This window comes from Notolepis coatsorum (assembly GCF_963971535.1).
Source record: "Notolepis coatsorum genome assembly, chromosome: 1".
NCBI lineage: Eukaryota > Metazoa > Chordata > Actinopteri > Aulopiformes > Paralepididae > Notolepis > Notolepis coatsorum.
The window spans coordinates 199,682,114-199,695,678 of NC_140165.1; the positions used below are offsets into that span (position 1 = coordinate 199,682,114).

The 13,565-nt window shown below is 40.4% G+C and overlaps 1 protein-coding gene across 5 annotated transcripts in view; it reads left to right on the top strand.

Moving 5' to 3' along the window:
- rap1gap2a (RAP1 GTPase activating protein 2a) overlaps nt 1-13,565 on the top strand; it is a 518,359-nt gene that overhangs the window by 265,868 nt on the left and 238,926 nt on the right. For all 5 annotated transcript variants that reach the window (XM_084313633.1, XM_084313635.1, XM_084313634.1 and 2 more), the window contains exon 3: nt 4,395-4,479. In XM_084313633.1, coding sequence (XP_084169759.1) covers nt 4,395-4,479 — 85 coding nt within the window. The remainder of the gene's footprint in view (nt 1-4,394; nt 4,480-13,565) is intronic.

Genomic DNA, 13,565 nt, shown 5'->3' on the forward strand with positions numbered 1-13,565 from the left:
CACAGCTTGTGTGTTTACTGCAATGCCTGCAATGCCGTTCAAAAAATATTTGTATCTAAAATGATTTGAGAATGTTTTATGGAGGTCTTAGTGTGGTGTGCATGCATGTGTTGAGAAATTAATGTGTGTGCATGTGGTCATTTGCAGCCATTATGTGAAAACTAGCCATTACTGTACTAGCATTACTAGTACAGTACATTACTGTGTACTAGCCATTTTCACATAATGGCTGCAAATGACCACATGCACACACATTAATTTCTCAACACACACATGCACACCACACTAAGACCACACAAGCTGTGGCCGCCGGAAATAGATGACGCAATGCGGCCATCTTGAAAAAAAATTTTAATCATGCGTAAATGCCCATAAAGGGGCCTAGATGAAAAAAATTATAAAAATCTAAATTCAATCTGCAATGGCGTCGTTTTCAAAAAACGTGTTTAACATGGGAGTCAATAGGGACGTTTTTTTACCAAAGGGTTTCAAGTTTTCAAGTTTCTTTAATAGTTGTCATACAGAAGTACAGAATACTTTTATACAAAATGCTTCTTACTGTTACGCTCCAGAGACTGTGCAAGACAAGATAAGTATGAAATAAAATAACATAGTATAGCATGTGAATTAGAAGTAAAAAAAAAATAGGTCACAGTGTTCAGTATAGACATATGTACAATGTTCGATGCAGAATAGACGTAACTGAGTTACCATATAATATACAATACTATGCAGTGTACTAATATACAATACTATATAGTGCAAGGCAGAAATGGGATGAGGTGCAATTTAGGTACAATTTACAGTAGGTGTACGAGTTGTAGTGCAAATCCTTTATCAATAAATATAAAGTGTGTTTGTGTGATCTAAAGTGTGGAAAGTGGGTGCTGCAGTGTGTTGTTTGTTTAAGTGAGTTTGTGCGTGTGGGTGTGTGTGCTGTGTGCATTTGATGGTTGTTGCATAGTGTTTATTGTTCGTTTAGCAGCCTGATGGCCTGGGGATAGAAGCTTCTTCTGAGTCTTTCTGTGCTTGCCTTAAGACTCCGGTATCGCTTGCCTGACCGCAGCAGTTCAAAGAGGCAGTTGTTCGGGTGGCTGGAGTCCTTGATGATTCTCTTAGCCTTCCCCCTGCACCCCTTGTTGTAAATGTTCTGGAGGGTGGGAAGCCCCCCTCCAATTGTGCGTTTGGCTGAACGTGTCACTCTTTGTAGTCTGCTACGGTCTTGTGCAGTGCTATTCCCAAACCAGGAGGTGATGTTGCCAGTCAGGATGCTCTCTATTGTACATGAGTAGAAGTAGAAGGATCTTCTGACTGACTTGGAACTTCCTTAGGCGCCTGAGGAAGTAGAGGCGTTGTCGTGCCTTCTTCACAACACTGTCAATGTGTGTGGTCCATGTCAAGTCCTCGGATATGTGGGCTCCGAGGTACTTGAAACTGTTCACTCTCTCAACCGGTGCCCCGTCGATGCTGAGGGGGCTGTAGTCCTTGACCCCCGACCTCCTGAAGTCCACAATCATCTCTTTTGTTTTGCTGACGTTCACGTGTGCAGTGTTCTATACACTGTGTCACTGCACAAAAAATTTTTATGTATCAAACATATTTTTTTTTGCCAATATTCGACAATCCAGGCTCTCATAATCCCACCCCAAAAAAAACGTAGTGTTTTTTGTCTTGAAAATAAGCCGCGCTTCCATCACACAAACTGGTATATAAGGGGTTAAAATCCTGAAAATGAATGAATATTGTATGTTGAGGACTGAAGTTAATAATGGTATTCATAAAAAAATATGTAAAAGTAAATATATATATATTACTACAGGCAGTCAGGTGGCGTAGCGGAGATTGTGCTCGTCACCAATGCAAGAGGCTGCGGTCTCGACTCCCGGAGTCAGCATTGCCTCTGGCTTGGGCTGATCACTATACTAACCCGTTTGGCTGGGTTAGGGGGAGGGAAGTCACGGGTGGGGATCTGGCGTTGTGGACAGCGACGCCTACAGGTCAGGTCTGGGCGCTTGCTCAGCGGAAACAGGACTTGATGAAGGCAGCGTGACCTCCCACGCGTTACACTTCACCAATGAGAGTCCTCGCTGCCAGGTGAAAAAAGAGGCACTGGCTGTCGCCGCGCGTATTGGAGGAAGCGTGCAGAGGACTTCAAGTTTCCCTTATACCGACCAGTTGGAGAACATGCGCACAACAAACAGATAGGGGAGGGGGGGAATTGGCACAATGACAAAATAATTGGGACGGGGAGAAAACAGAGAAAAATCTGAGAAAGAGAGGATTTTAAAATATATATATATATATATTACATGTAAAGTACATGGGACAGAAAACGTCCCAAAGGGTACATTGTGTGCAGTGTTTTATACACTGTGTCACTGCACAAATTCTTTTTTATGTATCAAACTTATTTTTTTTGCCAATCTTCGACACTCCAGGCTCTCATAATCCCACCCCAAAAAAAATTACATTAGCATTTATGGGATGGAAAATAATTAACCCTTAGTGTTTTTTGTCTTGAAAATAAGCCACGCTTCAATCACACAAACTGGTATTTAAGGGGTTAAAATCCTGAAAATGTATGAATATTTTATATGTATGTTGAGGACTGAAGTTAATAATGGTATTCATAAATTTTTTTTTAAAGAAATTCATAAGTAAATATATATATATTAGGGATGCTCGATATTGGCTTTTTTACCGATACTGATATACCGATATTTTCCAACTCTTAATTTCCGATACCGATATCAACCGATATCAACCGATACCGATATATGCAGGGATTCCCCCCCCCACAAAAATCGAATAATTTCAGGTAATTAACATTACATATCTCTTGTTGTGGAATTAACACAACATTATGCATACTTTTGACAATAAATAAAATCAGAATTTGTTCTTATTTGCTTGCCTGGGTAAATAAAGGTTATAGAAATGTAAAAAAAAAAAAAAAAAAACGATACCGATATTTTCCGATATCACATTTTAATGCCGATATCGGCCGATAATATCGGTAGGCCGATAATATCGGACATCCCTAATATATATATTACATTTGAAGTACATGGGACATAAAACGTCCCAAAGGGTACACCGTGTGCAGTGTTTTAGTGGGGTGCACGAAGGTTAATAAAACTTAGATGCCTAAAGCCAATGGATCTTAGCTCAGAAATGAACTAGTGTTAGTCCCATAGGGTTGAGCCTCCCCCTCTCTCTATCTCTCTCTCTATCTCTCCCTCTCTCTCGCTATCCCCCCCTCTCTTTCTGTAATCTATCTCCCATGGAGAATACTTACCGTAATATGTGAGCTGATGAATGTGCTGTCATGCCCCTGGGTAGAGAGAGAGAGAGAGAGAGAGAGAGAGAGAGAGAGAGAGAGAGAGAGAGAGAGAGAGAGAGAGAGAGAGAGAGAGAGAGAGAGAGAGAGAGAGAGAGAGAGAGAGAGGAGCCCCTCAGGACCTTTCTTCTAAAGCTCCTCTCCTCTGAAGCCCCTCTCCTCCTCCAGACTCTATCCTCCAGTGCTACACAGAGAGACAGCACATTCACAACTGAGGGGGGATCTGTGAAAGAAACCCCTCGCTGCATAATTCCAAAGGAAGCAGAAGATGGCCTGCATTGACCTAGCATGAACAGAAAACTTCAAATGATAGTTATGCATAGTTATTCGAATGCAAAGTACTACTGGAAAGAGCTCTTCAGATGGCATCAGTATTACCATGGGGAGGTCTTGGTAATGGTACCCTGTGCCTCTATTAATTTAAGCCTGTCAAGAAATTACATGTTTTCTCAGAATAACAAACAAACAAAAAAACCATGGTCTGTAATCCAATGTCATTATTTTGGAATCTGGAGATTGCTTGATTAGGGAGCCAAATGAAGCACACAGCTGTGGGTTATATGTTACTGCAGCTAATCGATATCCTGGGGATCAAGTCAAGGAAAGAAACTGTGAAGGAAACGGTATGAAACATGAAAAAAAACTGTACGGTCCTGCGATTAATATTCTTACACAAAGTGCAGACGTTAAAAATGATGAGAGAGAGAGAGAGATTCTTCCTCCACTCTTAGCCTATCTCCCTTTGCTCGCCCTCACCCTTCATCCATCCTTAAAGACAGAGAGAGGTGCATCAGTGGAGTCCAGCTACAGAATACACTGCACGGTCCAGAGAATAGAAACAACACTTCCTTCATCCTCATCCTCATCCTCTGTTCTTCTTCTTCTTCTTCTTCTTCTTCTTCTTCTTCTTCTTCTTCTTCTTCTTCTTCTTCTTCTTCTTCTTCTTCTTCTTCTTCTTCTTCTTCTTCTTCTTCTTCTTCTTCTTCTTCTTCTTCTTCTTCTTCTTCTTCTTCTTCTTCTTCTTCTTCTTCTTCTTCTTCTTCCTCTTCTTCAGGAAACAGGAGTTGCTGACCATCTCCAATGTGCCCTTGGGAGAATGTCCCCCTTCGCCGCCCCGCACAGCACCGCCCAGCATGAAGGTATAGAAGACACACTACGACTCACATACAGACAAACACCCATACATACATACATACATACATACATACATACATACATACATACATACATACATACATACATACATACATACATACATACATACATACATACATACATACATACATACATACATACATACATACATACATACATACATACATACATACATACATACATACATACATACATACATACATACATACATACATACATACATACATACATACATACATACATACATACATACATACATACATACATACATACATACATACATACATACATACATACATACATACATACATACATACATACATACATACATACATACATACATACATACATACATACATACATACATACATACATACATACATACATACATACATACACACACTACATACATACTAGGGGTGTAACAGTATGTGTATTCAACACTGAAAGAGTTGTACCCTTCCTGCTGACTTTCATACAGAACTTGTAAGTCACTACATACATACATACATACATACATACATACATACATACATACATACATACATACATACATACATACATACATGCATACATACATACATACATACATACATACATACACACTACATACATACATACGTACATACATACGTACATACATACATACATACATACATACATACATACATACATACATACATACATACATACATACATACATACATACATACATACATACATACATACATACATACATACATACATACATACATACATACATACATACATACATACATACATACATACATACATACATACATACACACACACACATACATACACACACACATACATACACACACACATACATACATACATACATACATACATACATACATACATACATACATACATACATACATACATACATACATACATACATACATACACACACTACATACATACTAGGGGTGTAACAGTATGTGTATTCAACACTGAAAGAGTTGTACCCTTCCTGCTGACTTTCATACAGAACTTGTAAGTCACTTTGGATAAAAGCGTCAGCTAAATGACCAAATGTAAATGAAGGCTGACTTTAAGCTGACCAATCCCAAGCTACGCCCCCTCTCCTGGCTTGACCGAGGAAAGCAAAGGTTGTGATTGGAGGGTCAAGAAAAGAGGGCGGAGCTTGGGACAGTCTCTGTTCAGTTGTGACAGCTCCTCCACACGTGTATGGATGTGATCCTTTGCCATCATGTTGCTAGATTGAAATTCTGATATTTGTTTGGCCATAGCCTTAGTCAGTTGTGTGTATGATGGCTATTCCAAACCTCTGGCATAGAAACAAAGAGATCACAAAACCTATAGCGAATAGTCCCTGTCCACCTCATCTAGTCTATACTGGGAGGATGTATGAACATAAACACACCAAACTATGCCTATGTATTCCATCCATTAACAGCCTGGATCATGATGGTGAATAACTCAGACTGAAATGTCATTCTGACATCAAAACTCCTGAGTGTGTGTGTTCAGAAAGCTCCACCTGTCTCTTCCCATGAGGCTAACTACTGTCTCTCCATTTGAATTTCCATCACGTGTGGAAAAAAGCACCATGTACTATAGCAACTTGTAACTCAGTCAGATCATTTCCCCTGGTGGTAAGTGACGATACACATGGTAAAAACAATCCATTAGCTGAAGCACATTATAGAAGACCTCTTGGGTGGACATCAAAGACTCTTTTGACATTTTAGGATAGAAAACAGCCGTTTGTCACCATGTGTGTGGAAGAGTTGTACCGTATGTGTGACTATAGTAGCTGAGGAATTAGTCATTTTGTGTGATAAAAAAGGAGGAGGATCAGCAGGTGTGACATCGAGGAGGCAGTGTAGCAGGAAGGAGGATCAGCAGGTGTGACATCGAGGAGGCAGTGTAGCAGGAAGGAGGATCAGCAGGTGTGACATCGAGGAGGCAGTGTAGCAGGAAGGAGGATCAGCAGGTGTGACATCGAGGAGGGAGTGTAGCAGGAAGGAGGATCAGCAGATGTGACATCGAGGAGGCAGTGTAGCAGGAAGGAGGATCAGCAGGTGTGACATCGAGGAGGCAGTGTAGCAGGAAGGAGGATCAGCAGGTGTGACATCGAGGAGGGAGTGTAGCAGGAAGGAGGATCAGCAGGTGTGACATCGAGCATCGACGGGGCACCGGTTGAGAGAGTCAACAGCTTTAAGTACCTCGGAGCCTACATATCCGAGGACTTGACATGGACCACACACATTAACAGTGTTGTGAAGAAGGCACGACAACGCCTCTACTTCCTCAGGCGCCTAAGGAAGTTCCAAGTCAGCCAGAAGATCCTTAAGAACTTCTACTCATGTACAATAGAGAGCATCTTGACCGGCAACATCACCTCCTGGTTTGGGAATAGCACTGCACAAGACCAAAGCAGACTACAAAGAGTGACACGTTCAGCCGAACGCACAATTGGAGGGGGGCTCCCCACCCTCCAGAACATTTACTACAAGCGTTGCAAGGGCAAGGCTAAGAGAATCATTAAAGACCCCAGTCACCCGAACAACTGCCTCTTTGAACTGCTGCCGTCAGGCAAGCGATACAGGAGTCTCAAGGCGAGCACAGAAAGACTCAGAAGAAGCTTCTATCCCCAGGCCATCAGGCTGCTAAACGAACAATGAATGAACACTACACAACAACAACCACCAAACGCACATAGCACACACATCCACACGCACACACTCACTTTAAACAAACACACTGTAGCACCCACTCCACACACTTATAGCACACACCCACTTTAAACAAACACACTGTAGCACCCACTCCCCACACTTTATATTTATGGATGAAGGATTGCACTACAACTCGTACACCTTACTGTAAATTGTACCTAAAATTGTACCTCATCCCATTTCTGCTTTGCACTAGATAGTACTGTACATTAGTACACTGCATAGTATTGTGTATTGTATATTATATGGTAACTCAGAACATTGTACATATGTCTATACCGAACACTGTGACCTCATTTTCTTCTTCTAAATTCATGCTATATTATGTTATTATGTTATTTGATACTATCTTGTCTAGCACAGTCTCTGGAGCGTAACAGTAAGAAGCATTTTGTATGAAAGTATTCTGTACTTCTGTATGACAACTATTAAAGAACTTGAACTTGAACTTGAACTTGAGGAGGCAGTGTAGCAGGAAGGAGGATCAGCAGGTGTGACATCGAGGAGGCAGTGTAGCAGGAAGGAGGATCAGCAGATGTGACATCGAGGAGGGAGCCGGCTTGAAGACTTAATTGATCCAGCAAGAAGAGTCAGAGTGAGATACAGAAAGGGGGTGGGGTTGGGTGGCTGTTTATACTGTAGATGAAAAAAAACAGAGAGAGATGGAGTGAGAGTGAGTGAAGGTTCTAGGAGAGTGAGCGAGGGAGTGAGAAAGCGGGCCAGATAACAGCGATATATCTGATTGTGATAATTGGTGGTAATTATCAATCTCTGAGTCACAATTTGGTGGTAGAGGCCAAATGGTTGGATATTTAGCAATCATCATTATCAATGTCACCCTAGTGGGCAACAGAGCATGATCCTTGTGTCTCAGTCTGATCACAGTCAAACTCAGATGGGAGGTGGCGAAATGTAAGCAATAGTGTGTGACAGACAACCTCTGTATATGGAGTTTTCATGTAACATAACTCAGGTAGCATTTGCGCTGTGTCTGATGGCCAATGAAATCTATAGTAGTTGTCATTTCCTAAACTAGTTGTTGGTATCCTATTACCATTAGTGCAGCCATGTTGAACCTCCTGTGACATGCATATTAGTATGGCAGCTTGGCATCTAAACAGGCTGCTGGAGCCACACGTTTGGCACCCAGGGCCCACATGAAACGGATATTACACTTACTGTACACTTCTGTATATTTTACTGTATATTTTATATTAGAAAGTGTATACATAACAACACTGTTCAATATTACACTTACTGTACACTTACTGTTGATTTCTGTATATTTGACTGTATAATATAATATAAAATATTATTTTATATTAGAATGTATAAACATAACATAGGAAATATATATCCTATATCCTATATATATTTTTATTCTTAGGCTTATTTTATTCTTCATTCGTGACTTGTTTTGTCTCCCTAAATGTTTACTGTTTACTGTGAGCGATTTGTAGTGCCAAATTTCCCTCGGGATGAATAAAGTATTTCTATTCTATTCTATTCTATTCATGAGGCTGTCGCACCAGGCATATGGTCAAATGAGATACACGTTCCATTAACACCTGGCCAGTGTTAATTTTGTCAACGAAAATGATGACTAAATATGGTCGTCAACAAAGCTTTTTCCCCTGACTAAATTAACACTTTAGTTGCCAAAGGACGAGTTTAGGCGTCCTTCCCCGCCATGCTCAAGTTGCCGAAGACGCCGTAACTCGTCTTTGATATCAATATTTCAAAAATCTGTGATCGGAATCATATTTCCTTTCCGGGGCCCTGAGACACAAGTGTGATCTCCTCTCAATCCTCTAGCGGTTCAAGACCGCCATCTGGTGGCCGATCGGCAGATCAAAAAAACGGATGTTACCTTTAACCCGGCAGGACTCACTCCATATGTGGTCCGGGCACTCGCTAATGTTAGAGAGACTCAGTCTTCACACAGTGAACACCGATCGCTGCGAATAACTCAAAAAAACAACATGATTTGGACGTATATATTATTATACAACCTGGAAATGGACCGGGTGTTTCAACATCCCATAATGGAAAACTGTCTACCCCACGCTGATCGCCCAACGGCCCGCGGAGACTGGGGTGAGTTTTAGCATGTAAAATTACCGTCTTCGATACTAACTGCTATGATGAACATTTGACCCACATTAGATGAATGGTAAAACGTTGCCCACGGAATTATAAACTATCCCCCGCCCATCCGGTCAATATCAGATGATACGTAGAAACTTCTAGAAGTACGTCCAATTGAAATTTTTGATCTCGCACAGATTCCTACCAAACTGTATTTCATCATCAATATAATGTATTTGGGGCTATAAATCACATTCTGGAGAAAGCTGCAGAAAGAGATGAAAACATACTTATACTTTAGATCATATTTTAGTATGAATATGTGAATGAAAAAGTTTAACGTTGCTACACCATGAACAATACATATAGGACCTTGAATGGGCCCTAATAATGGCAATCTAGAAATAGAATTTAAAAAATTATAGCCCTGCAAAGAAGGGGAACTTCTCCATGTTAAATAGAGCTGGCAACGGATGGTATATCATGAATTTAACCTTAGGCAATCAAAGTGTTAAGTCTAAAACAAAAAAGACAAAATCGAGACTAAAACTGACTAAGACTAAAATGCTCAGACCTGTAGTTGACTAAAACTGACAGAGTAAAATGAAAAATAAATGAAGGTGACTAAATATGATGAAAACGAAAAAGGAGCATTTGACACATGACTAAGACTAAAACTATTGGTTTGATTATGTCTTATGGTGTATTTATGTGGAGCGCTTCTATGCTCTATATGTATATATATTATTTTTGTACAACCAGGGGTCATGTCTGCTTTACATGGGCTGTGGAAACGTTTGGTTCACTTTACTGTTTTTGTTATTTTAAGACTGGTGAGGGTCTTTAACACTTTCAGTGCCACCAGGGGGCGCACGACTTAGTGCTTGAATGCCACCATCGGCGCCAATGTTAACGTTAATATCACCTAATCTATGTTTTAAATTATGGCTATGTGTCTAATCTGCCCGTCGCTTATCAAAGAATCATTTTCCAGTCAGTGTTGTCAAGGCAGATTGGTTTTTTATCGCTTCATTTCCGTTTGAGAGCATTTTGAAAAGCGCCCGTTTTCAGGTGAAAAACAGCCCATTCTATGATAATCGCCTTTTACTGGAATATTCCAGAACGTTGATATTTGTCGGCCTATTTATGAATCATTTTCAAATAAACGCTAGATGATCAATAGTATACGTGCACGCATGCACGTTCGAGGCGCGCGCTGATAATAGCTGTTTTCATTTCCTCATGGATTTTACAGTGAAACCGATAGAGCACATATAAAAAAAACGTATATCTCCTCGAAAACGAGTCTGATTATCCTAACACTGATAACATAGATTCCTTACCTGACATCAGATGGTATCCAAATGGTATATTCCAATTCCTGATCACCATTCGAAAAATAAGATAACAGCATTACTCTCAAGGTTCTAAACCAAGTCACCTACTAGCTATGCGATTAAGAGTCAACGCAAAATTTGCAGATATAACTACCATTAAAGCACAACAAGGACTTGTTACAGACCCTAAAAAAATAAATGCGACATTCAAAGAGTTCTACTCCAACTTGTATAAATCAGAAACGACCTTCGATCAAAACAAAATGGACATATATCTTAATCAAATTAACCTCCCCAAACTATCAGAGGATGACGTTAAACAGTTAGAAACACCCATCACACTAGATGAACTCAGGAAGGCCATATCCGAAATGCAAAGTGGTAGGGCTCCAGGAAGAGACGGTATCCCACCAGAAATGTACCTCTCATGTTGGGACATAATTGGACCCCTATTACTTAATATGATTTTATACTCAGTCAAGGAGGGGAACTTCCATAAGAACGACAATATTGCACTCATAACAGTCCTCCTTAAAAAAGACAAAGACCCCACCGAGTGCGGTAGTTATAGACCCTTAAGCCTCCTCGGAACCGATATCAAACTGTACTCTAAGGTATTAGCCATCAGACTTCAAAAGCATATGACGTCTTTAGTTCATCCGGATCAGACTGGCTTCATAAGAGGCCGCTTGATCACGGATAACATAAGACGATTACTACACGTACTAGATGCCAGCAAGGACGACACCACACCTAAGGCGATGCTGTCCCTGGATGCGATGAAAGCTTTTGATAGGTTGAAATGGTCGTATCTATGGGCAGTATTAGAAAGGATGGGGTTAGGAAAAGGATTCATTGATATGATTAAAGTATTATACAAAGACCCATCGGCCATGATTACAACAGGTATAATCACCTCCGAAATCTTTCCGGTATCACGCTCTTCTAAACAAGGGTTGCCCTCTTAGTGCCGGACTATTCGATTTATCATTAGAGCCTTTAGCACAATATATAAGACAATCCCAATCCATAGAACCAATCGTAATCAAGGGCACACAACATAAAATTTGTTTATATGCGGACGACGTAATACTGTTCATGCAAAACCCTAACACCGCAATGCCTCATCTTCTCAAGTTGATTGATGACTTTGGCGATCTATCGGGATTTAAGATAAATTGGCCAAAGTCGGCTTTTCTTCCACTTAACGCCCCTGCAAAAAAAATGTACTCCTTCCAGAAGAAATACCAATGGTTAAACACTTTAGATGTTTGGGAGTTGAAGTATTCCCTACCATAAGCCAAACGGTGAAGCACAATTACATAAAAATCCAAAATAAAATCAAATACGACTTTGACAGGTGGTCAAAACTTAAAAACTCAGTACAGGCACGGGTATCAATAGTTAAGATGGATGTCCTACCGAGAATCAACTTCATCAGCTCAATGCTACCGTTACCCCCTCCAGATGGTTACTGGAAAAAATTACACTCTTCCGCATACAGATTTATTTGGAATAACAAACCACCACGTATAAAAAGATCCACCGCACAGAGAAACAAAGCCGACGGAGGTATGGCATTTCCCGATTTTTTCCACTATTTTAAGGCGTACACTTTAAGACCACTGACAACCTGGTTTGATCCCCAAGCATCAGTATCCTGGAGAAATTTAGAAGTAAATATAGTAGCACCACATAGACTGCAGGACATAGTATACACCAAATTATCAATTAAGCAATGCGAACTCAAATTTGGCCCCATTATTACTCATGCGATCAGGATATGGCGTGAAACACACAAAAAATATTCTAACCCACATAAATGGCATAATCATACTCCTTTATTCAATAACAATGCACTCCTGATTGGAAAACGACCTATAAGATTCCCTAGATGGGAAAAGCAGGGCATACACACACTAGGAGATGTTTTCAACAAACAGGGTTTTTGTAGTTATGAGGAAATACACAAAAAATGTAATCTCACCAGTTCCACATATTATTTTTACGCACAGTTATTGTTATGTTTGAAGGCTCATGGTGTCCCATTAAGGATACCAATTGTACACCACAGATACCACAAATTAGTCTATGAAAGAGAGACATCGAGAGGTTTTGTATCAGATTTTTATCATCAATTACTAACGTCCTCGTATGAAATCCTCCACCTAGACTCAGTCTGGAGGAGGGATATACCAGACCTGGAAATAAATTTTGATTGGCAAGAAGCCTGGGCAAATGTTCGACTTGCGTCACGTATCAATCTTAACTATATTCATAGGACATACCTGACTCCTATAAGACTGAACAGAATGGGTCTTAAACAAGACTCCAGATGCTCCTTATGTACAAATGGGGATGAGGGTACATTTATGCACATGTACTGGGACTGCCCTCCAGTTAAGATATTCTGGAAAGAAGTGACCCAGCAATTATCAAATATCTTAACTCTGAATATACCTGTACACCCCTCTGTATTACTGTTGAATGATGTTTTTGAGTTTGCAGTCCCTGTAACTGAGGGGTTACAAAAGCCTGACTGTATTAAAGATTGTGATATATTAAACCACTACTAGTTATGTACTTTAATTACTGGCCATACAGTACATGAATATATATGGTGAACACCCACACAAGAATACGGCTTTGACACATAAATTATATTGGAGGGTTATTTATTATTATTAAGCAACGTTAGGTTACAGATTGAGAATTAGGCTCGCGCTTGTATGGCGAAGAACATACGTAAAGTCAGTCATGGTGTAAGTCAATGAGAATAGTAGGAATACTATGATGGGTCTAAGCTGACGCCACCTGTGGTATAGCAATTATATGGGCCACACCGGTACCAACTGGAGACACTGGGGGGTTCCCTCCGGGGTGTAAGGCCGGGAGGGGTAGAGGAATGTTCGGGTA